This window comes from Ascaphus truei, chromosome 8, assembly GCF_040206685.1.
Source record: "Ascaphus truei isolate aAscTru1 chromosome 8, aAscTru1.hap1, whole genome shotgun sequence".
NCBI classification, from domain to species: domain Eukaryota; kingdom Metazoa; phylum Chordata; class Amphibia; order Anura; family Ascaphidae; genus Ascaphus; species Ascaphus truei.
In genome coordinates this window covers 102,337,330-102,361,795 of record NC_134490.1, presented here as the reverse complement: position 1 = coordinate 102,361,795, position 24,466 = coordinate 102,337,330, and the positions used below count along the sequence as shown (strand labels likewise).

General features: G+C 50.2%; 1 protein-coding gene across 1 annotated transcript; it reads right to left on the bottom strand.

Annotated features, from left to right (window-relative positions):
- Positions 1-1,310: 1,310 nt before the first annotated feature.
- On the bottom strand, positions 1,311-23,646 carry NRBF2 (nuclear receptor binding factor 2). The gene is made up of 4 exons (XM_075612978.1): positions 23,326-23,646; positions 6,043-6,127; positions 4,349-4,389; positions 1,311-2,841 (listed from the first exon to the last, which is right to left on the bottom strand). Exons 1-4 carry the CDS (start codon positions 23,353-23,355, stop codon positions 2,107-2,109), a joined length of 891 nt encoding a protein of 296 aa, XP_075469093.1. The 5' UTR covers positions 23,356-23,646; the 3' UTR covers positions 1,311-2,106.
- Between the last annotated feature and the right edge of the window lie 820 nt (positions 23,647-24,466).

Genomic DNA, 24,466 nt, shown 5'->3' with positions numbered 1-24,466 from the left:
AAACTGCCATATTCCAAACCTAACGTAGGAGGTGATTATCACTGCTCAACCTTAATATTCAAATCGTATTGATTAACAAAGCGTTGCATGGGAAATAGAAACATACTATTCAAAAAATGATCCAGAATGACCACCAAAGGAGTTCCCATTAGTTTGCACACAGCTCAATTATAACATCTTTATAAGGAAACAAAATCTCAAGCCACATGGGAAACCAGGAGGTTTAAAAACACAAAACAAAAAATTATTTATTATTTATTCTAACTCTTCTAAATATAAACAAAGATATTTATAACATTTTCTTGTGTATATATAAAATCATCTAAAAGAGATAGCACTGGAGTATGCAAATATATTATATGCTTATCATTGTATTCAGACATGTGCATATAATTTGTAGACATACATAAACTCAATATGTCAGTATGGCCTCATAGGTTCAAATATGCAAGCTGTATGTCTATATATAACCAGGTGTATAACCTTAGGTATAGCTGTCAATAGTCAGAGGCCATTAGTATGCCCGACAAATCCCAAATGCATCACCGCAAACTGTGCAGTTATATCTACTGCGACATCTGTACTACCCAAAATTGAGTTTGGTAATCCTGTTTAGTTAGTTTGCAGTACGCTCAGTATATGCATGTTGTCAGGGTTGCCCACATAGTTCAGCTACAGTGCATCCGTTGTTGCCTCATACTCCGTCTCAAACTCCGAAAAAGAAACCGGCTGACGTCATCAATCTGTGCGTCGCCTGACACCCGACGATCGTTTCGCGCCTCTTCAAGGGGGAGTAGCGTACTTTCACTCCTAGGACGTAAGGTATTTATACCCTCCTGGGGGCGGGATCAGGGGCGTATACGCGTTTCTAAGTATCCCTATTGGTTTGGCTCCCGCAGTCTGATTATCAGACAATTAATATAGCATTTAATGTGTAGCTAATTTGAGTTACTTATAATGAATAATGTATGCCCAGAACCATTTCAGAATATAGATTCCAAAATACTCTTGTTTGATCTCCGGATACTTTCAACCTCAGTGGGATATATTATGATTAAAAAGAGCACCAGCAGAATGGAACTATTTACAGACACTCGTCTGTATTATGCCATACATTAGTCTATGTATGAGTGTAGGAGTGACACTAGATTTTGTTTCCTTATAAAAGATGTTATAATTGAGCTGTGTGCAAACTAATGGGAACTCCTTTAGTGGTCATTCTGGATCATTTTTTGAATAGTATATTCCAAACCTATCCAGTAACAAATTAATTTAGCGGTTTATGTATATATACACACAAATTGAGTCACTCCAGATATAAACACACTTTATTATGTTCAATCAAATACTGTCATTCAGCATTACTTGCACTCATGCACTGTTATAACAAGATACTGACCTATTCAGTAAGTATAGACAATGCATAACACATACCTTAATATACAGCAAAAGTTAATCATGATGCACCCTGATTTATTTATTTTTTCATTATGTAAACTGATCATTTAGAAATAGAACATGTAATTTGGTTCCTTCTTCAAAAGAGAAAAACATGGAAATTTGTACATCTCTCCTAGTTGATTTGAGGTTAAAATAGAGTTAGGAGTGCAATGTGGCACAAACAGATTCATGAGTTGTAGTGCGTGTGTACACTCACCCCCTTTTCGGAGTTAACACAATTGTGCATAATAAAATGCATACATTCTGAATACATGACAGAAAGCATATGTAGAAGCACAGCGTTTGTCTTGCTACCATGAAAGATAGGTTTTGTATTATTTTTATGGAATTACATATACCGCTTATAAACTCTAGGCAAAGGTTTTTGAAAGGTTATTCCAGGCAGTCATTTGGTATGAAAAAAAAAAAAGTTAGACGAAATCTAGTTCCAAGAGTTATTTTTTCACCAGTTGTAGGATGTTTAGCTCTATTCAACATAAGATGATCTTGTATTGAATATTTCACAGTGACATGTCTACCAGTATACTGCAATGCGTTTTCTCCTTCAGTAAACTCTGGTAAGGCGCATCTGACCGTACGATCTTGCTGTCCTGATGGTTTTCCCTTTCTTGTGATTATACTTAAACCATCAGTCATAACCCTCTTCTAGCTATCCATCAGTCCTTTAAGTTGAGATTGTATATCTTCAGGGAGCTCCAGGGGAGGAAGCTCTGGCAAAGGAATGTCTAAGGAAGGAAGATTGAGTATAGGAATGTCTGTACCCTTCCCAGCATTTGCTACAAACTTCTGCCATGTAGATGCAGGGTTGACTGTACGTTCTGTAGTCTGCTGCAGATTCCACAGCTCTGACTTCTCCACAAAGTCGGTGTCTATGTCTAGCTCTTTTTCAGAATTCTTCTGTAGTCTCACCACTTCTGCTCGTAACTTTTTGTTCTCCTTTTTTAATTTTTCATTTTCCGCGAGAAGAGTGTCCACCAGTTGGTTCAACTCTTTAATTTTGGTTGCTTGCTCCTCTAGTTTTGTTTTATCATCTTTTGGGGCTCGGCTTCCCTTATGTGCCTCTAATGGCTCCTTCCTTTTCTGTAGCAAATACATTAAGGAATCTGGTTCTCGATCCAGGACACTGTGAATTTCCTGCAAACATTTCCTTGTGTTAGAAGTCGGTTTCTGCACTGCAGAAACAAGTACATTTTGGCCATCAATGTCATCTGTAGACAATTTATAAGATGTCTGGAGATGTGCAGTTAATTCTTTTTCCGCAACCATTGCCTTCTGTTGAGCTCTAAGTTTCTCTTCTCTTCTGGCTCTTTTCAACCTCTCCTGGATCAACAGTTGCTGTTTTGCGTGACTTTCTCGCTGTAGTTCTAATGACAGTTGAGCCTGCTCAACAGACAAAATTATATTTATTTGTTCAATTATAAATTAAGACATTAATATTTTAACCATTAAATTGCAGAATGTGTCTTGATACTTTCTAAGCCCCCTTCACATTTACACTAATAGTTTTTTATAGTAATGCAGCTACATCTTATAGAAGTAAATGCAGCTACATCTTATAGAAGTAAATGCAGCTACATCTTATAGAAGTAAATGCAGCTACATCTTATAGAAGTAAGTGCAGCTACATCTTATAGAAGTAAGTGCAGCTACATCTTATAGAAGTAAGTGCAGCTACATCTTATAGAAGTAAGTGCAGCTACATCTTATAGAAGTAAATGCAGCTACATCTTATAGAAGTAAATGCAGCTACATCTTATAGAAGTAAGTGCAGCTACATCTTATAGAAGTAAGTGCAGCTACATCTTATAGAAGTAAGTGCAGCTACATCTTATAGAAGTAAATGCAGCTACATCTTATAGAAGTAAACGCAGCTACATCTTATAGAAGTAAATGCAGCTACATCTTATAGAAGTAAATGCAGCTACATCTTATAGAAGTAAATGCAGCGGGTCTGCAGCAGAGTGACACATTTAGGATTTAAAGGAGCAATCCAAGGCGATTTTTTTCTTTTCATTTTAGTAAACAGGTTTGAAGAAGGGGGTCCCTGGAGCTGAACCCCATTAAATTTCAGCTCAGGGGACCCCCCGATTCCAGAGATACTTACCTTCGAAGGTGGTGCCGGTATTTGCTGCAGTTTTCTGCAGTATAAAGCCCCCGGTCACATGGGCCAATAGGAAGCCGCACCGGGTGATGTCACAGCTTCCTATTGGCTCACAGGGAATGGCTACTGGCATCCCCTATGGAGATAAGTACCTCCAGAAGCAGGTGGTCCCCAGAGCAGAAATGAATGGGGTTCAGCTATGGAGACCCCCTGCTTCAATCCGGAATTTAAAAAAAATGAAGGAAAAACCCCAGCTTGAATTGCCTCCAAGGTATCAAGGGCAGAGAATTGGCATGAACGATGCTGAGTACAGATTTGTTGTGTTGAGATATCAAAGCGATCTGGGTTAATTTATCTGCTTGCACCAGTGAGACATTTAGAGAATACGTTTCAGAAGTTTGGCAATACACAAAGTGACCTCAAGGCAAAATGTTGGGACTATGTCTAGGAACAAATTGCATCATCTTCATACATTTTCCCCTTAGTCTGGCTGCCCATGAAAATGAAGTGGTGTCCAGTAAGCCGGTCCCAGAAACAGAAAGTATTAACCAGAGCTTCTGAAGATAATATAAAATAATTGTGGCTAATTCATATGTCTATTTATAGGAGACATGGTTAACTTATGAAAATGTACCATGCCATAAAAATGTATTCATGCAGAAACATCAATTAAATGAATGTTTTGCTAGTAATAATATTTTTGTGAGTTCACTCCAGCGGTCTAAGAAAAGTTTCCAAAATCACATACTTGTGCTTTGGGATAATATATATATATATAAAACTTACCTGCTCAGACTGTGTCAGTTTCTTAGCCTCAGCGAGATAAGCTGCATTACAGAAAATAAAAGGAGAGAATGAGGCAAAGTTAAGAATTAAAATGTAACCTTAAGAAACTGCAAGAATCAAATGTGTTCCGCGTTTGGCCTAAACCCAAATTATTATAATATTAGAACAAAGTAACCCGAGCCTGTTACATTACTATTACTCAATTTAAAAAAAAACATTTACAGCTGAAAATTGTGTATTGAAAAATAATTCACTAGAGTGAAAAGAAAAATGTTGTGTTTTATTCTATATTGTCCGAAGCCGCCATTCGAGCCCCTTAGTGTGTGCATAGGTCAAGACTCCCAAGATGAGAAACTTCTGAAAATGTGGCTGTGTTCAGGACTTTAATGGATCTAGACTAAGCACATGTGTTTTGTATCCGTGGCATTTATACTACATGCTCCGAGTACGGTCACAGGGAAATCATGATACCGGCTAGAAGCAGCTCAGACGCCAGCTAATGAGTCATGTGACTGCATTCAAAGTACCAATGCTCCTCTGGCCCGGGGTCAAAGCAGCAATCCCGGTTGCTCTTTTTTTTTTTTTTTTAATACAGGATTGAAACCAAATACAGCGGTTCAGCTCCGAGGACCCCAGTAATGTATAGTTTTAGCTGCTGATCTTCTCCCACCTTCCTCCTGGTGGAACAAAACAGCCGCCATAGCTAGGGCCAAAAGGAAACTGCAACAGATTACGCTGTGGTTTTCTATTGTAAAACCACCAGCTAAAGCCACGTATGTAGGAACCAGAGGATACACTGAGCTTGAAACAGAGAGTTCCAGAGAACTACCTGGCCCCATTCCTGTCAAAACAATAACATGTACATTTTTGGGTGGTTTGTTGCTTCAAGTCAAATCTTTTTCAAAAAGGCTTTTCTTTCCCATTCTTGACCTTCAAACCCTCCTCTTTTCCCCCAGCTTTCACTTGCTCTCGCCAGTGCCTTTATTGCTCCCTCTTTCTCCTGACTCCACGGTCTCTCTGCAATCTATTCATTTTCCTTGCTTCTGCCTTCCAAAACCCTTTAATTTATGTTCTTCTTACCATCAAAGGCCAGTCGCAAACCATCATTTTTTGGTCACCAATTGCAAGTAGAAAATGTTACAGTCTTTAATGTCTAGACTCTAGAGCCTCATAACATAACAGGCTTCTTGCATGACTGACATACAGCTCTCTTTAGCAGACACATTGCTAACATTGATGTGGGAGGACGACAGGGGACACACACACATAATGACAGACCATCATTGTGGCGGATTGTGAAGGGTTAAGCATGTCACTAGAAAGCACAAATATGGAAGGGGAGAAACATTAACATTATTAATGGTACAGCATTATGTAAATGTTGGTAGTTTTGGGAATTGTTCTTTAGGACTCAAATGTACTGAACAAACAGGATGTAGTAGAACCAAAGTGAATAGAATAATGCAATTGTGACATGGTGAGCAGCACTTTCACCTGGTCCTCCTGTTAGGACACGGAATACAACAAGAGGAGCATTGCAAATTACAGTCAATTGTACCACCGATTGCTCTACCAACATATATATATGGTTACCATATGTACTGTATAATGTGCCATCTTTTTACTATTGAATATTTGTGATCATTTTTAAACATTTAAAACTAAACCAAATGTAGAACATACTGCGCACATACCTGCAGCTTTCTTGTGACACGCAATTGCTTCTTCATATTTGCCCGTTGCCAAAAAACGGTCTGCTTTTCTGCTCTGTTGATGTGCCTATAAAACACACAAAACAGTCAAACATAATGGCCATATTTACAAAGCGGTTCTAAGCCACAAGAAGTGTTCTACATTTTTCCTACAGATTTAAAATATAAATATGTATTTATTTTGTTAAAAAAAATAAATGAATTCCCTTGATTTTAACAAAATAAAATGTAGAACTCCTTACACAATTGTTGCGAGTGCATTTCCTGTAGTAAAGTGTAAAACGCTCAGATTAAATAATTTCTTAATCTCCTAAAATAAGCTTGCTTTTCCCATCCTATGCGGCTAAGGCTATGTGTTATTGTTTAGCCATATTATCTGTGCTACTGAGCAGCTTTTGTCTTGTCCATATCTGCCTCTCTCTGTATTTTGGAATGACAGACAGTGGGGAGGTTTTTTGGAGTGACAGACAGTGGGGAGGTTTTTTGGAGAGACAGACAGTGGGGAGGTTTTTTGGAGTGACAGACAGTGGGGAGGTTTTTTTGGAGTGACAGACAGTGGGGAGGTATTTTGGAGTGACAGACAGTGGGGAGGTTTTTTGGAGTGACAGACAGTGGGGAGGTTTTTTGGAGTGACAGACAGTGGGGAGGTTTTTTGGAGTGACAGACAGTGGGGAGGTATTTTGGAGTGACAGACAGTGGGGAGGTTTGTGTTTGTATGGGGGTTCCCCCCCGTGTTGATGGGTGCTTTTGAGAAGAGAAATTACTGATCTTGTAATCTTTCCGCTTTCTCTATTTTTGTGTGTCATATGTTTGTGTCATTATTAAATTATTTTGCATTATCAGTAATTTTGCTTTTTTCCTTGGTATTCCCTCCTGCCCCCTTTTTTGTGCTTTATGTTTCTGACCCAGATGATCGTGGGAGACTAGGAGCAGCAGAGGGCCTTTGGGGAGACTCTATGGTAGGGGGGGGGGAGACTCTATGGTAGGGGGGGGGGGAGACTCTATGGTAGGGGGGGGGGGAGACTCTATGGTAGGGGGGGGGAGACTCTATGGTAGGGGGGGGAGACTCTATGGTAGGGGGGGGAGACTCTATGGTAGGGGGGGGGGAGACTCTATGGTAGGGGGGGGAGACTCTATGGTAGGGGGGGGAGACTCTATGGTAGGGGGGGGGGAGACTCTATGGTAGGGGGGGGAGACTCTATGGTAGGGGGGGGAGACTCTATGGTAGGGGGGGGAGACTCTATGGTAGGGGGGGGAGACTCTATGGTAGGGGGGGAGACTATGGTAGGGGGGGGAGACTCTATGGTAGGGGGGGGGAGACTCTATGGTAGGGGGGGGAGACTCTATGGTAGGGGGGGAGACTCTATGGTAGGGGGGGAGACTCTATGGTAGGGGGGGAGACTCTATGGTAGGGGGGGAGACTCTATGGTAGGGGGGGAGACTCTATGGTAGGGGGGGAGACTCTATGGTAGGGGGGGAGACTCTATGGTAGGGGGGGAGACTCTATGGTAGGGGGGAGACTCTATGGTAGGGGGGGAGACTCTATGGTAGGGGGGGAGACTCTATGGTAGGGGGGGAGACTCTATGGTGGGGGGGGGAGACTCTATGGTGGGGGGGGGAGACTCTATGGTAGGGGGGGGAGACTCTATGGTAGGGGGGGGAGACTATGGTAGGGGGGGAGACTATGGTAGGGGGGGAGACTATGGTAGGGGGGGGAGACTATGGTAGGGGGGAGACTATGGTAGGGGGGGAGACTATGGTAGGGGGGGGAGACTCTATGGTAGGGGGGGGAGACTCTATGGTAGGGGGGGGAGACTCTATGGTAGGGGGGGGGGAGACTCTATGGTAGGGGGGGGGGAGACTCTATGGTAGGGGGGGGGGAGACTCTATGGTAGGGGGGGGAGACTCTATGGTAGGGGGGGGGGAGACTCTATGGTAGGGGGGGGGAGACTCTATGGTAGGGGGGGGGGGGAGACTCTATGGTAGGGGGGGGGGAGACTCTATGGTAGGGGGGGGGAGACTCTATGGTAGGGGGGGGGAAGACTCTATGGTAGGGGGGGGGAGACTCTATGGTAGGGGGGGGGAGACTCTATGGTAGGGGGGGGAGACTCTATGGTAGGGGGGGGAGACTCTATGGTAGGGGGGGGGGAGACTCTATGGTAGGGGGGGGGAGACTCTATGGTAGGGGGGGGAGACTCTATGGTAGGGGGGGGGAGACTCTATGGTAGGGGGGGGAGACTATGGTAGGGGGGGGGGAGACTCTATGGTAGGGGGGGGGAGACTCTATGGTAGGGGGGGGAGACTCTATGGTAGGGGGGGGAGACTCTATGGTAGGGGGGGGAGACTATGGTAGGGGGGGGAGACTATGGTAGGGGGGGGGAGACTCTATGGTAGGGGGGGGGAGACTCTATGGTAGGGGGGGGAGACTCTATGGTAGGGGGGGGGAGACTCTATGGTAGGGGGGGGAGACTCTATGGTAGGGGGGGGAGACTCTATGGTAGGGGGGGGGAGACTCTATGGTAGGGGGGGGAGACTATGGTAGGGGGGGGGAGACTATGGTAGGGGGGGGGAGACTATGGTAGGGGGGGGGAGACTCTATGGTAGGGGGGGAGACTCTATGGTAGGGGGGGAGACTCTATGGTAGGGGGGGGAGACTCTATGGTAGGGGGGGGGGGGGAGACTCTATGGTAGGGGGGGGAGACTATGGTAGGGGGGGGGGGGAGACTCTATGGTAGGGGGGGGGGAGACTCTATGGTAGGGGGGGGAGACTCTATGGTAGGGGGGGGAGACTCTATGGTAGGGGGGGGGGAGACTCTATGGTAGGGGGGGGGGGAGACTCTATGGTAGGGGGGGAGACTCTATGGTAGGGGGGGGGAGACTCTATGGTAGGGGGGGGAGACTCTATGGTAGGGGGGGGAGACTCTATGGTAGGGGGGGAGACTCTATGGTAGGGGGGGGGAGACTCTATGGTAGGGGGGGGAGACTCTATGGTAGGGGGGAGACTCTATGGTAGGGGGGAGACTCTATGGTAGGGGGGAGACTCTATGGTAGGGGGGAGACTCTATGGTAGGGGGGGAACTTCCGGCCCGCGGGCCTTATCATTTGGTCCGGCCCCCGTGAGTCAGGGGGCCCAGCCGCCCGGGCCCCCTGCGCGTCCGTGCCCTTTGATAAATCCTGTCGCCCGGTTAGCGCGTTCGCGATACGCAGCGCGCGCTTCTCTGCAAAGGGAAGAAAAAAAAAACCTCCCCCTCTCCTCATTGGCTGGCGCGTGTTGGCACGCTGCCAGGATTTTTTTTTTATAGCTGAGCTTGCAAAGTGAGGCCCGCCCCTTCCTGCTGCATGGAGCAAGTCAGGTTTCCCCCTTGCCCCCCTGCTCCGATTCCCCCCCCGTTCCAATTCACCCCCGTTCCGATCCGATTCACCCCTGCTCCGATTCCCTCCCCCGTTACAATTCACCCCCGATCCGATTCACCCCTGCTCCGATTCCCCCCCGTTCCGATTCACCCCTGCTCCGAATCAACCCCCCGTTCCGATTTCCCCAGTGAGAGTGCCCGTGTGTGCCCCAGAGTGCCCGTGTGTGCCCCAGAGTGCCCGTGTGTGCCCCAGAGTGCCCGCGTGTGCCCCAGAGTGCCCGCGTGTGCCCCAGAGTGCCCGCGTGTGCCCCAGAGTGCGTGCGTGTGCGTCTGAGTGCGTGCGTGTCTCTGAGTGTGTGCGTGCGTGTCTCTGAGTGTGTGCGTGCGTGTCTCTGAGTGTGCGCGTGCGTGTCTCTGAGTGTGCGCGTGCGTGTCTCTGAGTGTGCGCGTGCGTGTCTCTGAGTGTGCGCGTGCGTGTCTCTGAGTGTGCGCGTGCGTGTCTCTGAGTGTGCGCGTCTGCGTGTGAGCGCGTCTGCGTGTGAGCGCGTCTGCGTGTGAGCGCGTCTGCGTGCGAGCGCGTCTGCGTGCGAGCGCGTCTGCGTGCGAGCGCGTCTGCGTGCGTGTGTGTCTGCGTGCGAGTGTCTGAGTGTGAGTGTGACAGGGGACAGCGCGAGGCCTTTGTAACTCACTTTACATTGTTTCCAGCGACGCGTTGCCATGGCAACGTGATCAGACACATGGAATAGTTTGCGCACCCCTGCACTAGTATACACAGCATAGCCCTTCTGATTCTAACGCCACACTTAATACAACCAGCATTTGAAAATCAACCAGCAATACAGTCACACAGATCGGGATACGCAGATTTTAGTTATGCGGGCTCTGGAAAATGACCTTTAAGGGGTGGAAATGTGAAAATCGAAATTGCAAGCAAATGAGAATCTTGAATGCACCTGATCTATTCTGAGCAATTAGTTGTTTCTAGGCCTTCTTCTAAAATAATAGATGCCATACAGACAGGAAAATCACAAATACATAGAAACAAGGGCAGTCTACTTTCAAATAAGAATACCCCCAAAAAGTTCCTTATGACAAATATTTAGAGTTTACTATTGTGACGTCTCTGGATCACTCATACACAGCATTAGTAACATGAGATATCCGTAAATTCCATTCACATTGGTGCTTTTAGCCCAGGAACCATTTAACTGTGCAACAATGTGCTACCAATATACAGTAGATTGGTAAAGTTTGTAAATAAACCTGATCTAAATATTTTTAGAAAAGGCAGAGCATGCAAATGTCAAAGCTGTAGTAATATATAGTGACTTAGTCAGGAAGAATGTTGACAGATATCATTGGACACGCAAAGTTGCATCAGATTATCTTCTTGCATCATGGTAGCATTAGATACTTGTATGCTTAGGAGGTGATCCTGCTTTTTAAAAATGTGAAAATGTAAATTAGTATATGTCAAGATGCAGTCCCGCCTAAAACAAAAACGAGCCAGGACCGCTTCTAGGGTAAAGACATTTCTAAAATACATTTTCAAGGAATAAAAAAAAAAAAGTGCTTCAAGGGTTTTTACTTTTGGGGGGGGGGGGGGGGGGCCACAGGCGGTTGCAGGGGCCCCGCACTCTTCCCCAAGGCATTTAAATTAAATGCCAGGGGATCGTGTGAGGCCTCTGCAACTTCCCTTACCTTGGGCGATGCGTCGCCATGGCACCACAGTTGGTCACATCACCCCGCAGCGTCATTTGACACCGAAGACAAGGTAAGGAGTGGGGGCACGAGCAGAGGGGGGGGGGGGGAGCAGGAAGGGGGGCGCAGATTGAAAACTTTGCACACCCCTGATGTAGAGTATTACATTCTGCTGCTACATAACCGTGTGGGTTAGGTATAGCACTTTGTGTTCATATTATTAAGTGAACATTTGTAAGCGACTATGGGGTTATACAAGACGTTGACTTCAGTCTGTCTGGATCCTTCAGTAATTTCCTCACGCAGATGAAGTTGCTGAACAGCTTCCGGTGAGCACACTTCTTCACACTAATATTCTACGTGTGCTTTCAGGTCACGTAACGAGAAAAAACAAACACACAGATCATAGCATATAACTGCTGGGTGATGTCAGCCTATGCTAAAGACACTACATACACTGGCGACACACTTTATTCGAGCTCGGCTAGTCCCACGAATTCGGGTATACCCGGGTGTATTGAGGTTTGTGACTGTTTTCTGCCCGAGTGCATTGAGGTATTTTCCAGGCAGGGATTGAAGCATTTTATTCCTGCTGGCTGCAATACTGCACAGTATATATATACTAGCTGAGAGACCCGGCGTTGCCCGGGATGTAATTTTTGGGGGGCGTACGACAGGGTTAGGCTTCCCCCCCCCTTGACAGCTAGGTGGGTGACTGAGTTGACTGAGTGTTTGGGTGACTGGGTGGGTGTGTGACACTTGACTGAGTGGGTGGGTGGGTTTGACTTTGGGTCGGTGGGTGAGTGACTTTGGGTCGGTGGGTGGGTGACTTTGGGTCGGTTTGACTTTGGGTCGGTGTGTGTGTGACTTTGGGTCGGTGGGTGGGTGACTTTGGGTCGGTTTGACTTTGGGTCGGTGGGTGGGTGACTTTGGGTCGGTGGGTGACTTTGGGTCGGTGGGTGGGTGAGTGGGAGACTGACTGGGTGGGTGAGTGGGAGACTGACTGGGTGGGTGAATGCGTGACTGGGTGGGTGGTTGACTGACACTTGACTGACTGGGTGGGTGAGTGACTGGGTGAGTGGGTGACTGACTGGGTGGGTGAGTGGGTGACTGACTGGGTGGGTGAGTGGGTGACTGACTGGGTGGGTGAGTGGGTGACTGACTGGGTGGGTGACTGACTGGGTGGGTGAGTGGGTGACTGACTGGGTGGGTGAGTGGGTGAGTGGGTGACTGACTGGGTGGGTTACTGGGTGACTGACTGAATGGGTGACTGAATGGGTGGGTGACTGGGTGACTGAGTGGGTGGGTGACTTACTGAATGGGTGGGTGACTGGGTGACTGAGTGGGTGGGTGACTGAGTGGGTGGGTGACTGAGTGGGTGGGTGACTGAGTGGGTGGGTGACTGAGTGGGTGGGTGGGTGACTGGGTGGGTGTGTGGGTGGGTGACTGAGTGGGTGACTGAGTGGGTGACTGAGTGGGTGACTGAGTGGGTGTGTGGGTGACTGAGTGAGTGAGTGGGTGGGTGACTGAGTGAGTGGGTGGGTGACTGAGTGAGTGGGTGACTGAGTGAGTGGGTGGGTGACTGAGTGGGTGGGACTGAGTGGGTGGGTGACTGAGTGAGTGACTGAGTGGGTGGGTGACTGGGTGGGTGAAAGTGACTGGGTGGGTGTGTGGGTGACTGGGTGACAGTGCGTGGGTGGGAGACGGTGTGTGACTTACCTTGACCCCGTGGCATCTGGCTGGGGCAGGAGGTGAGTTCGGGAAGCTGGGGGGGGTGGGGGCAAGAGTGGCAGGAGTCCCGCGCCGCGCTTCCCCTCTCCGGTAGCGGCGCACGTGATGGGGAGAGCAGGAGGCCCGGCCCGCGCTTCCCCTCTCCGGTAGCGGCGCACGTGATGGGGAGTCCCGCGCCGCGCTTCCCCTCTCCGGTAGCGTCACACGTGATGGGGAGTCCCACACCGCGCTTCCCCTCTCCGGTAGCGGCGCACGTGATGGGGAGAGCAGGAGGCCCGGCCCGCGCCGCGAGGGGGAAGGAGCCTGGAGTTTGCTGCTGAGCAGCAGGGCCGCGCATCCTCCGCGGCGCACGGTGAGGGTGATGGTGCGCCTGGGGATGTTGCGGAGCGTGGGGATTTGGGTGAGGTGGGGAGGGGGGAGAGAGTGAGTGGCACCGGGAGAGGAGGGGGGGGGGGGTGTGTGTGGAAGGTGAGCTGCGGTCCAACTGACGGGGGAGAGTGTGTGTCCCTGTGTGTGTGTGTCCCTGTGTGTGTGTGTGTGTGTGTGTGTGTCCCTGTGTGTGTGTGTGTCCCTGTGTGTCCTTTGGCCCGTCACTCCGCCTCAGGCCAATGAGAGGTGTGCGGGGGCGGCCCAAGGGACCAATGAGATTTCCCCTAGGGACACCGGACATCCAGGCAGGCAAACATACAGTGCTTTCACTAATATAGTATAAGATATACTGCATTACAATTCATGAATTTATGCCATCTGGTAGACACGCGAAGCATTGCAGCCTATTAAATCCTAATCATTATCATTTAACAGATCAGCCGCCCGTCAGCCAGGCATGAACCCAGGCTGGGAAGGCAAATGCAACGGGGCTTGTCAGAGGTGAGGAGCGGCGCATTCCAGGTATCTGCCAGGTACATACTGGGTATTTGCTCGAATAAAGTGTGTCGGTGCAGTACAAACTTGAAAGTAACAGACTAAAATAATTTATTAAAACATAATGAATTATGTGATTAAACGAGGGGCCGCAGTACAGTGAAAGAAAGCTGTTGATCCGGAGATGGTAAAATAAGAATCCTACTTACAAGAAGCAGGGTGACAACAGGCAGTGATATACTGAGTTTGGTGTCCAGAGGTGTCAGGGTGATGGTCCGGCAGAGCTACCACTCTGAGACGCTGAAGCCATCGCCAAAATCTCCCTGTAGTGGCTCACGGGGATTTTACCATCTCCGGATCAACAGCTTTCTTTCACTGTACTGCGGCCCCTCGTTTAATCACATAATTCATTATGTTTTAATAAATTATTTTAGTCTGTTACTTTCAAGTTCGTATGTAGTATCTTTAGCATAGGCTGACATCCCCCAGCAGTTATATGCTATGATCTGTGTGTTTGTTTTTCCCCGTTACATGACCTGAAAGCACTTGTGCGGATTCTTGAGGATCACAGGACTCATCTTATTGGACAATATTTGGCGCCAGGTTTATTTTGTTTTATGTTTGATTCTGTCTGTACTGGACAGTAGGTATCAGGCAGCCTATCTTTATTTAAAGAGTATTATTGATTGTGTCACTAGTTAGTTATTTAGGCACTTTAGCACTTTATTCACAGCATTTTTTTACGCAATATTGCTCCTTGTACACACACACACAATCCAATTCCCTCTGCAACCTCTTGGCACACCATAGTACTGCCTAATGTGACAAGCTTTTGGCAGCCTTCGAAGGCCATACCATATGCCGTTTGTGCACTGCATATGCCAACTGGAAACACTACAGTTTCATGTTAAGTAATTCAGCAACTTCTCAGCTGTGGAATAGTTACTCTGCTCTCCCTTGTCACAGCTCTTTTGCCTCTACCCCTAGCTCCTACGCTTTCACCCATAAACCCCACGTCCTAATTTTCATTTCTCTACTGTCATCTCCCTCATTCTGCAGTCATCAACTCCATCTGCTTCTCACATCACACCCTCATCACCCCGCAACTCAATCTCCTACTCTTTCCTTGCTATTACGCTGTGGTGACATGTCCCCTAATCCTGGCCCTATACACATACCAATACTTCCAAGTCCTACCCTATAGTCTCCTTCTCACCACCCACTGCCAATAACTCTAAACTCATCACCTGTTCCTTCCCTTTTCCTGTGCTCTATGGAATGCATAATCTGTCTGCAACTAACTTTCCATATCGTGTAGAATCAAATGTAAAACCCTAGCTCTGATTTAGAAAGTTCTCAATGACACTGCCTCCCCTTACATCTCAGCCCCAAATAGATCTCTAAAAAACACCCCCAAAGTTCTGGCCACAACATCCGCCTTTCCTCCTGCCTTACTACCTCCTCTCATTCCAATTCTCCCATGCTGCCCCTCTGTGGAATTTCCTACCACTGTACTATCAGACTCTCCCTTAGCTTTAAGAAATTAAAAAAAAACTCACCTTTTAAAATATGCATGCAGTAGGCATTAAAATAATTGTTGAGAGATGTAATATTAAAGACAGCTTGTAGATGTGTATATAAACCAGCTATTTAGAGAGTCTAAATTGTAGACCATCCTGTTGAATCTAGGTACATATAAATGTTTAAATTGATAACCCAGAGTAAGACTATTGATGTACATGGGTTACTGGTGTGTGGAATAACTACATGTAATCCTTAATTTTAAGAGAATAGTGTTACTGAGAGGACAATGTTACTGATGGGATCCTGAAATATAGGAGGGTGATAGAACCAAAAACAGAATATGAAAAGGGCAAAACTTACCGCGTCTAATAAAGTGAAACAAAATAGATGGCAATAGAAAATGTACATATAAATCTCCTCATGTAAAGCTTGCCGGCTTGAGGTGATGATATTCTCACGAACAACATCATGAAAAAGTTCCAAAAACAAAAATCCTTATGGCGCAAAAAGAAAAACCGTGGCAATCGGTTTAAAGTAAATGTGTTGCACGAAATAAAGCGCAAACACATTTAGTTCAAAGCAACTGCACTGTTTTTCTTTTTGCACTATAAGTATTTCTCATTTTGGGATATAGGAGGGCGAGCCATACTTCCAAAAGGGACGATCTTGGCATTTAAAAGAATATAACAGCGGTATGAAATTACTGAGTGATAATATTAGAAGGCGGCACATCTGTCCAAGTGTAATAATATTTTTTGAGTGATGACATTAAAAAAATGTATAGAAATGTAAAAAAAATAAAAAGTGTGAGCTTATTATGGGATAATACTGGAATCCAGAAAGGCGGCTGATGCGGCTTCTTATAGTGATTAACAGGTAGTGACATGTATAACAGTCATGCATAATTATTTTCATGAGGTCAATAAAGTACAATGTGAGATGAGTGTATAGAAGGGCGTATCCTATATGTCCGTGAGGGATACTATTCAGGTCAACGTGACAACTGAAGTAATGGCTGGCAACTGTCTAATCTATTTCCCATCCTCTGTCCTGTAATTAGGGTGACCATTCGTACCGGTTTTACCGGTACAGTCCCGTTTTTTTGAGGCCTGTCCCGGTTTAAGTCTGTCCCGGTTTTTGTCCCTGGTCCCGGTATTGCGGGGCAGCGGCGGTGAGGAGAATGCGGCGGCCGGTAAGTATTTTCTATGTACAATGTGTGTGTGAATGCTGCCGGGGGGACTGAATGCAGGAGAATGCCGGGGGCGGGACTTAGAATGCCGGCCGGCCCTCAGGGGATTGGTCGCAGGCATGTCAGAGGAAGCCGGGGGCGGGGCTTCCGCTTTGTGAAGCGCACACGTGACTGACTGCCTTCCCGCTCCCGGCTCCTCTGCTCTGTGCGCGGTGAGTGTCCCCCTTCTGTCCCGGGTCCCAGCCGGGGGTGGGTGCGCAATAGGAGGTGGTAGCCCCCCGGCGCGTGCGCCTGCCTTTGCCCCCCGGCGCGCGCCTGCCTTTGCCCCCCCGGCGCGCGCCTGCCTTTGCGCTCACTTCCCCCGTCCACTTGGTGTGGGAGATAGGCTCGGGGGCGGGCAGTGGTGGCTGCGCGTTGTGCGGGCGGTGCAGGGGCTGGCGGGGTGTATGTGTGTGTGTGTGTGTATCAGTGGGTGGGTGGGTGTGTGTGTATCAGTGTGTGTGTGTGTGTGTGTGTGTGTATCAGTGGTGTGTGTGGGTGTGTATCAGTGGGTGTGTGTGTGTATCAGTGGGTGTGTATCAGTGGGTGTGTGTGTATCAGTGTGTGTGTGTGTGTGTATCAGTGTGTGTGTGTGTGTGTATCAGTGGGTGTGTGTGTATCAGTGTGGGTGTGTGTGTGTGTGTATCAGTGGGTGTGTGTGTGTGTGTATCAGTGGGTGTGTGTGTGTATCAGTGGGTGTGTATCAGTGGGAGTGTGTGTATCAGTGGGTGTGTGTGTATCAGTGTGTGTGTGTGTGTGTATCAGTGTGTGTGTGTGTGTATCAGTGGGTGTGTGTGTATCAGTGTGGGTGTGTGTGTGTGTGTGTATCAGTGGGTGTGTGTGTGTGTGTATCAGGGTGTGTGTGTGTATCAGGGTGTGTGTGTGTATCAGGGTGTGTGTGTGTATCAGGGTGTGTGTGTGTGTGTATCAGGGTGTGTGTGTGTGTGTATCAGGGTGTGTGTGTGTGTGTGTATCAGGGTGTGTGTGTGTGTGTATCAGGGTGTGTGTGTGTGTGTGTGTGTGTGTATCAGGGTGTGTGTGTGTGTGTGTATCAGGGTGTGTGTGTGTGTGTATCAGGGTGTGTGTGTGTGTCTGTATCAGGGTGTGTGTGTGTGTGTATCAGGGTGTGTGTGTGTGTGTATCAGGGTGTGTGTGTGTGTATCAGGGTGTGTGTGTGTGTGTGTGTATCAGGGTGTGTGTGTGTGTGTGTGTGTGTATCAGGGTGTGTGTGTGTGTGTGTATCAGGGTGTGTGTGTGTGTGTGTGTATCAGGGTGTGTGTGTGTGTGTATCAGGGTGTGTGTGTGTGTGTGTATCAGGGTGTGTGTGTGTGTGTGTGTATCAGGGTGTGTGTGTGTGTGTGTGTATCAGGGTGTGTGTGTGTGTGTATCAGGGTGTGTGTGTGTGTGTATCAGGGTGTGTGTGTGTGTGTGTATCAGGGTGTGTGTGTGTGTGTATCAGGGTGTGTGTGTATCAGGGTGTGTGTGTGTGTGTGTATCAGGGTGTGTGTGTGTGTGTATCAGGGTGTGTGTGTGTGTGTGTGTATCAGGGTGTGTGTGTGTGTGTGTGTATCAGGGTGTGTGTGTGTGTGTATCAGGGTGTGTGTGTGTGTGTATCAGGGTGTGTGTGTGTGTGTGTATCAGGGTGTGTGTGTGTGTGTATCAGGGTGTGTGTGTATCAGGGTGTGTGTGTGTGTGTATCAGGGTGTGTGTGTGTGTATCAGGGGGTGTGTGTGTATCAGGGTGTGTGTGTGTGTATCAGGGTGTGTGTGTGTATCAGGGTGTGTGTGTGTGTGTATCAGGGTGTGTGTGTGTATCAGGGTGTGTGTGTGTGTGTGTATGTGTATATATATCAGTAGGTGTGTGTGTATCAGTGGGTGTGTATCAGTGTGTGTGTGTATCAGTGGGTGTGTGTGTAGCAGTGGGTGTGTGTGTGTATCAGTGTGTGTGTGTATCAGTGTGTGTGTGTGTGTGTATCAGTGGGTGTGTGTGTATCAGTGGGTGTGTGTGTATCAGTGTGTGTGTGTATCAGTGGGTGTGTGTGTGTATCAGTGGGTGTGTGTGTGTATCAGTGTGTGTGTGTGTGTGTATCAGTGTGTGTGTGTGTGTGTATCAGTGTGTGTGTGTGTGTGTGTATCAGTGTGTGTGTGTGTGTGTATCAGTGTGTGTGTGTGTGTGTGTGTGTGTATCAGTGGGTGTGTGTGTGTATCAGTGGGTGGGTGTGTGTATCAGTGTGTGGGTGTGTATCGGTGGGTGTGTGGGTGTGTATCGGTGGGTGTGGGTGTCAGTGGTTGTGGGTATCAGTGGGTGGGGGTGTGTGTGTATCAGTGGGCTGGGTGGGTGTGTCAGTGTGTGTGTGTGTATGTGTGTATCAGTGGGTGTGTGTCTCCCTCACCCTCCCTGTCTCTCCCCTCCCTTTCTCTCCCCCTCCCTGTCACTCCGTCTCTCCCTCCCTCCCTCCCCGTCTCTCCCTCCCTCCCCGTCTCTCTCTCCCTCCCCGTCTCTCTCTCTCTCCCTCCCCGTCTCTCCCTCTCTCTCTCCCTCCCCGTCTCTCCCTCTCTCTCTCCCTCCCCGTCTCTCCCTCTCTCTCTCCCTCCCCGTCTCTCCCTCTCTCTCTCCCTCTCTCTCTCCCCGTCTCTCCCCCTCCCCGTCTCTCCCCCTCTCTCTCTCCCCGTCTCTCCCTCCCCGTCTCTCCCCGTCTCTCCCTCCCCGTCTCTCCCTCCCCGTCTCTCCCTCTCTCCCTCCCCGTCTCTCCCTCTCTCCCTCCCCGTCTCTCCCTCTCTCCCTCCCCGTCTCTCCCTCTCTCCCTCCCCGTCTCTCCCTTTCCCTCTCCCTCCCCGTCTCTCTCTCCCTCCCCGTCTCTCTCTCCCTCCCCGTCTCTCTCCCCGTCTCTCCCTCTCTCTCTCCCTCCCCGTCTCTCCCTCTCTCTCTCCCTCCCCGTCTCTCCCTCTCTCTCTCCCCGTCTCTCCCCCTCCCCGTCTCTCCCCCTCTCTCTCTCCCCGTCTCTCTGTCACTCCGTCTCTCCCTCTCTCCCTCCCCGTCTCTCCCTCCCTCCCCGTCACCCCCTCTCTCTCTCCCTCCCCGTCTCTCCCTCTCTCTCTCCCTCCCCGTCTCTCCCTCTCTCTCTCCCTCCCCGTCTCTCCCTCTCTCTCTCCCCGTCTCTCCCTCTCTCTCTCCCCGTCTCTCCCTCCCCGTCACCCCCTCTCTCTCTCCCTCCCCGTCTCTCCCTCTCTCTCTCCCCGTCTCTCCCTCTCTCTCCCCGTCTCTCCCTCTCTCTCCCCGTCTCTCCCTCTCTCTCTCCCCGTCTCTCCCTCTTTCTCTCCCCCTCTCTGCCTCTTTCTCTCCCCCTCTCTGCCTCTTTCTCTCCCCGTCTCTCCCCCCCCCGTCTCTCCCCGTCTCTCTCTCTCCCCCCATCTCTCTCTCTCCCCCCGTCTCTCTCTCTCCCCCCGTCTCTCTCTCTCCCCCCGTCTCTCTCTCTCCCCCCGTCTCTCTCTCTCCCCCCGTCTCTCTCTCTCCCCCGTCTCTCTCTCTCCCCCCGTCTCTCTCTCTCCCCCGTCTCTCTCTCTCCCCCGTCTCTCTCTCTCCCCCCGTCTCTCTCTCTCCCCCCGTCTCTGTCTCCCCCCGTCTCTGTCTCCCTCTCCCCCCATCTGTCTCTCCCCCTGTCTCCCTTTCTGTCTCATCTTAACTGCCGTATACCTACACTGAAGTAACCTACCCTGCTTTCTTCCAGATCTGACTCAAGTTTCACACGGGAGACATCGGAAGACAGGTAGGGAACACCTCCCCTCCAGAATAGTACCTTGAGGGACTGCGGATCAGGTAAGATCCCAGGTGGGATTGCTGCTTTAGAAATTGTGAAGAGGGGGCATCCTGACAATGGTTAAGGGGTACAGAAGTCATTCACATCTGGCTTTTTTTTGTTCAATTAGTGAGGCCATCCGAGACACACACACCACACACCACACACACGTAACTAGGACTAATGGTAGTAAAGTATAAGTGTAATACAATATATAAACTGTTAATGTAAAAAAAAAAAAAATTGTGTCCCGGTTTTTCATTTTCAAAATCTGGTCACCCTACCTGTAATGAGTGGATAGATGCCACCGTAACAGGTACACAGAGGAGCACATGCCACCGTAACAGGTACACAGAGGAGCACATGCCACCGTAACAGGTACACAGAGGAGCACATGCCACCACCGTACCAGGTACACAGGAGGAGGACATGCCACCGTACCAGGTACACAGAGGAGCACATGCCACCGTACCAGGTACACAGAGGAGCACATGCCACCGTACCAGGTACACAGAGGAGCACATGCCACCGTAACAGGTACACAGAGGAGGACATGCCACCGTACCAGGTACACAGAGGAGCACATGCCACCGTACCAGGTACACAGAGGGGCACATGCCACCGTACCAGGTACACAGAGGGGCACATGCCACCGTACCAGGTACACAGAGGGGCACATGCCACCGTACCAGGTACACAGAGGGGCACATGCCACCGTACCAGGTACACAGAGGGGCACATGCCACCGTACCAGGTACACAGAGGGGCACATGCCACCGTAACAGGTACACAGAGGAGGACATGCCACCGTACCAGGTACACAGAGGAGCACATGCCACCGTAACAGGTACACAGAGGAGCACATGCCACCGTACCAGGTACACAGAGGAGCACATGCCACCGTACCAGGTACACAGAGGGGCACATGCCACCGTAACAGGTACACAGAGGAGGACATGCCACCGTACCAGGTACACAAAGGAGGACATGCCACCGTAACAGGTACACACAGGAGGACGTGCCACCGTAACAGGTACACAGAGGAGGACATGCCACCGTACCAGGTACACAGAGGGGCACATGCCACCGTAACAGGTACACAGAGGAGCACATGCCACCGTACCAGGTACACAGAGGGGCACATGCCACCGTAACAGGTACACAGAGGAGCACATGCCACCGTACCAGGTACACAGAGGGGCACATGCCACCATACCAGGTACACAGAGGAGCACATGCCACCGTAACAGGTACACAGAGGAGCACATGCCACCGTAACAGGTACACAGAGGAGCACATGCCACCGTAACAGGTACACAGAGGAGCACATGCCACCGTAACAGGTACACAGAGGAGGACATGCCACCGTACCAGGTACACAAAGGAGGACATGCCACCGTAACAGGTACACACAGGAGGACATGCCACCGTAACAGGTACACAGAGGAGGACATGCCACCGTACCAGGTACACAGAGGGGCACATGCCACCGTAACAGGTACACAGAGGAGCACATGCCACCGTAACAGGTACACAGAGGGGCACATGCCACCGTAACAGGTACACAGAGGGGCACATGCCACCGTAACAGGTACACAGAGGGGCACATGCCACCGTACCAGGTACACAGAGGGGCACATGCCACCGTACCAGGTACACAGAGGGGCACATGCCACCGTAACAGGTACACAGAGGAGGACATGCCACCGTACCAGGTACACAGAGGACATGCCACCGTACCAGGTACACAGAGGAGGACATGCCACCGTAACAGGTACACAGAGGAGGACATGCCACCGTACCAGGTACACAGAGGAGGACATGCCACCGTAACAGGTACACACAGGAGGACATGCCACCGTACCAGGTACACAGAGGGGCACATGCCACCGTAACAGGTACACAGAGGAGCACATGCCACCGTACCAGGTACACAGAGGGGCACATGCCACCGTACCAGGTACACAGAGGGGCACATGCCACCGTAACAGGTACACAGAGGGGCACATGCCACCGTAACAGGTACACAGAGGGGCACATGCCACCGTAACAGGTACACAGAGGAGGACATGCCACCGTACCAGGTACACAGAGGACATGCCACCGTACCAGGTACACAGAGGAGGACATGCCACCGTAACAGGTACACAGAGGAGGACATGCCACCGTACCAGGTACACAGAGGAGGACATGCCACCGTAACAGGTACACACAGGAGGACATGCCACCGTACCAGGTACACAGAGGGGCACATGCCACCGTAACAGGTACACAGAGGAGCACATGCCACCGTACCAGGTACACAGAGGGGCACATGCCACCGTAACAGGTACACAGAGGAGCACATGCCACCGTACCAGGTACACAGAGGGGCACATGCCACCGTAACAGGTACACAGAGGGGCACATGCCACCGTAACAGGTACACAGAGGGGCACATGCCACCGTAACAGGTACACAGAGGAGGACATGCCACCGTAACAGGTACACAGAGGAGCACATGCCACCGTACCAGGTACACAGAGGGGCACATGCCACCGTAACAGGTACACAGAGGGGCACATGCCACCGTAACAGGTACACAGAGGGGCACATGCCACCGTACCAGGTACACAGAGGGGCACATGCCACCGTAACAGGTACACAGAGGGGCACATACCACCGTAACAGGTACACAGAGGAGCACATGCCACCGTAACAGGTACACAGAGGGGCACATGCCACCGTACCAGGTACACAGAGGGGCACATGCCACCGTACCAGGTACACAGAGGGGCACATGCCACACACCAGGTACACAGAGGAGCACATGCCACCGTACCAGGTACACAGAGGAGGACGTGCCACCGTAACAGGTACACAGAGGAGGACATGCCACCGTACCAGGTACACAGAGGGGCACATGCCACCGTACCAGGTACACAGAGGGGCACATGCCACACACCAGGTACACAGAGGAGCACATGCCACCGTACCAGGTACACAGAGGAGGACATGCCGCCTTTATTCGCGGGCCCCGCCCGCTCTGTGCAGCTGTATATTGAGGGACAGGGAGCGGTGACACTCACCAGGTTCAGAGGACTTTCCATCACTTCCATAGAGCGCCGCTGTGTGTGTGCGGGAGCTGCGGCTACACAGGCGCGTGTCCGGGGTCACGCATCAGGCCGCGCGCGGGGGAAATCTCGGGCTCTCAGTTCCCGGCTGTGTCAACACAGACTACAGCTCCCCCGGTAACAACCACTTCCGCCTATTCCCCCGCCTCCTGGACACGTCACACTACTCGCCGCCTGTCAGCAATACGACAGGTGACGTCACCAACTGTATAGGGAGGTGCCAGCCTGTGCTCGCGGTGAAGTGCTGACTTGTTCTCGCGATAGCGATCAGCCAGTTAGGGCGTGGCCTCAGAGTTGGCATGGGTAACCGGGCCAGGCCGCGGTCCTGCTCTCTGGTTATGACGGAAGGTGAGGAGTGCGCGCGCAGTAATAGGCTGCTCGTGTCGCTGCGCAGTGATGTGTTACCGCAGTAATAGGCTGCTCGTGTCGCTGCGCAGTGATGTTCCCGCAGTAATAGGCTGCTCGTGTCGCTGCGCAGTGATGTTCCCGCAGTAATAGGCTGCTCGTGTCGCTGCGCAGTGATGTGTTACCGCAGTAATAGGCTGCTCGTGTCGCTGCGCAGTGATGTTCCCGCAGTAATAGGCTGCTCGTGTCGCTGCGCAGTGATGTGTTACCGCAGTAATAGGCTGCTCGTGTCGCTGCACAGTGATGTGTTCCCGCAGTAATAGGCTGCTCGTGTCGCTGCGCAGTGATGTTCCCGCAGTAATAGGCTGCTCGTGTCGCTGCGCAGTGATGTTCCCGCAGTAATAGGCTGCTCGTGTCGCTGCGCAGTGATGTTACCGCAGTAATAGGCTGCTCGTGTCGCTGCGCAGTGATGTTCCCGCAGTAATAGGCTGCTCGTGTCGCTGCGCAGTGATGTTCCCGCAGTAATAGGCTGCTCGTGTCGCTGCGCAGTGATGTGTTACCGCAGTAATAGGCTGCTCGTGTCGCTGCGCAGTGATGTGTTACCGCAGTAATAGGCTGCTCGTGTCGCTGCGCAGTGATGTTCCCGCAGTAATAGGCTGCTCGTGTCGCTGCGCAGTGATGTTCCCGCAGTAATAGGCTGCTCGTGTCGCTGCGCAGTGATGTTACCGCAGTAATAGGCTGCTCGTGTCGC

Bases quoted from the DNA above. Each gene is read 5' to 3' on its own strand.
- NRBF2 (XM_075612978.1), bottom strand. From the start codon at position 23,355: ATGGAAGTGATGGAAAGTCCTCTGAACCTG. The intron at 4,390-6,042 runs GTATGTGCGCAG...TCTGTAATGCAG, and splicing joins GTGTCACAAGAAAGCTGCAG to CTTATCTCGCTGAGGCTAAG. The intron at 2,842-4,348 runs GTAAGTTTTATA...TCTGTTGAGCAG, and splicing joins AACTGACACAGTCTGAGCAG to GCTCAACTGTCATTAGAACT.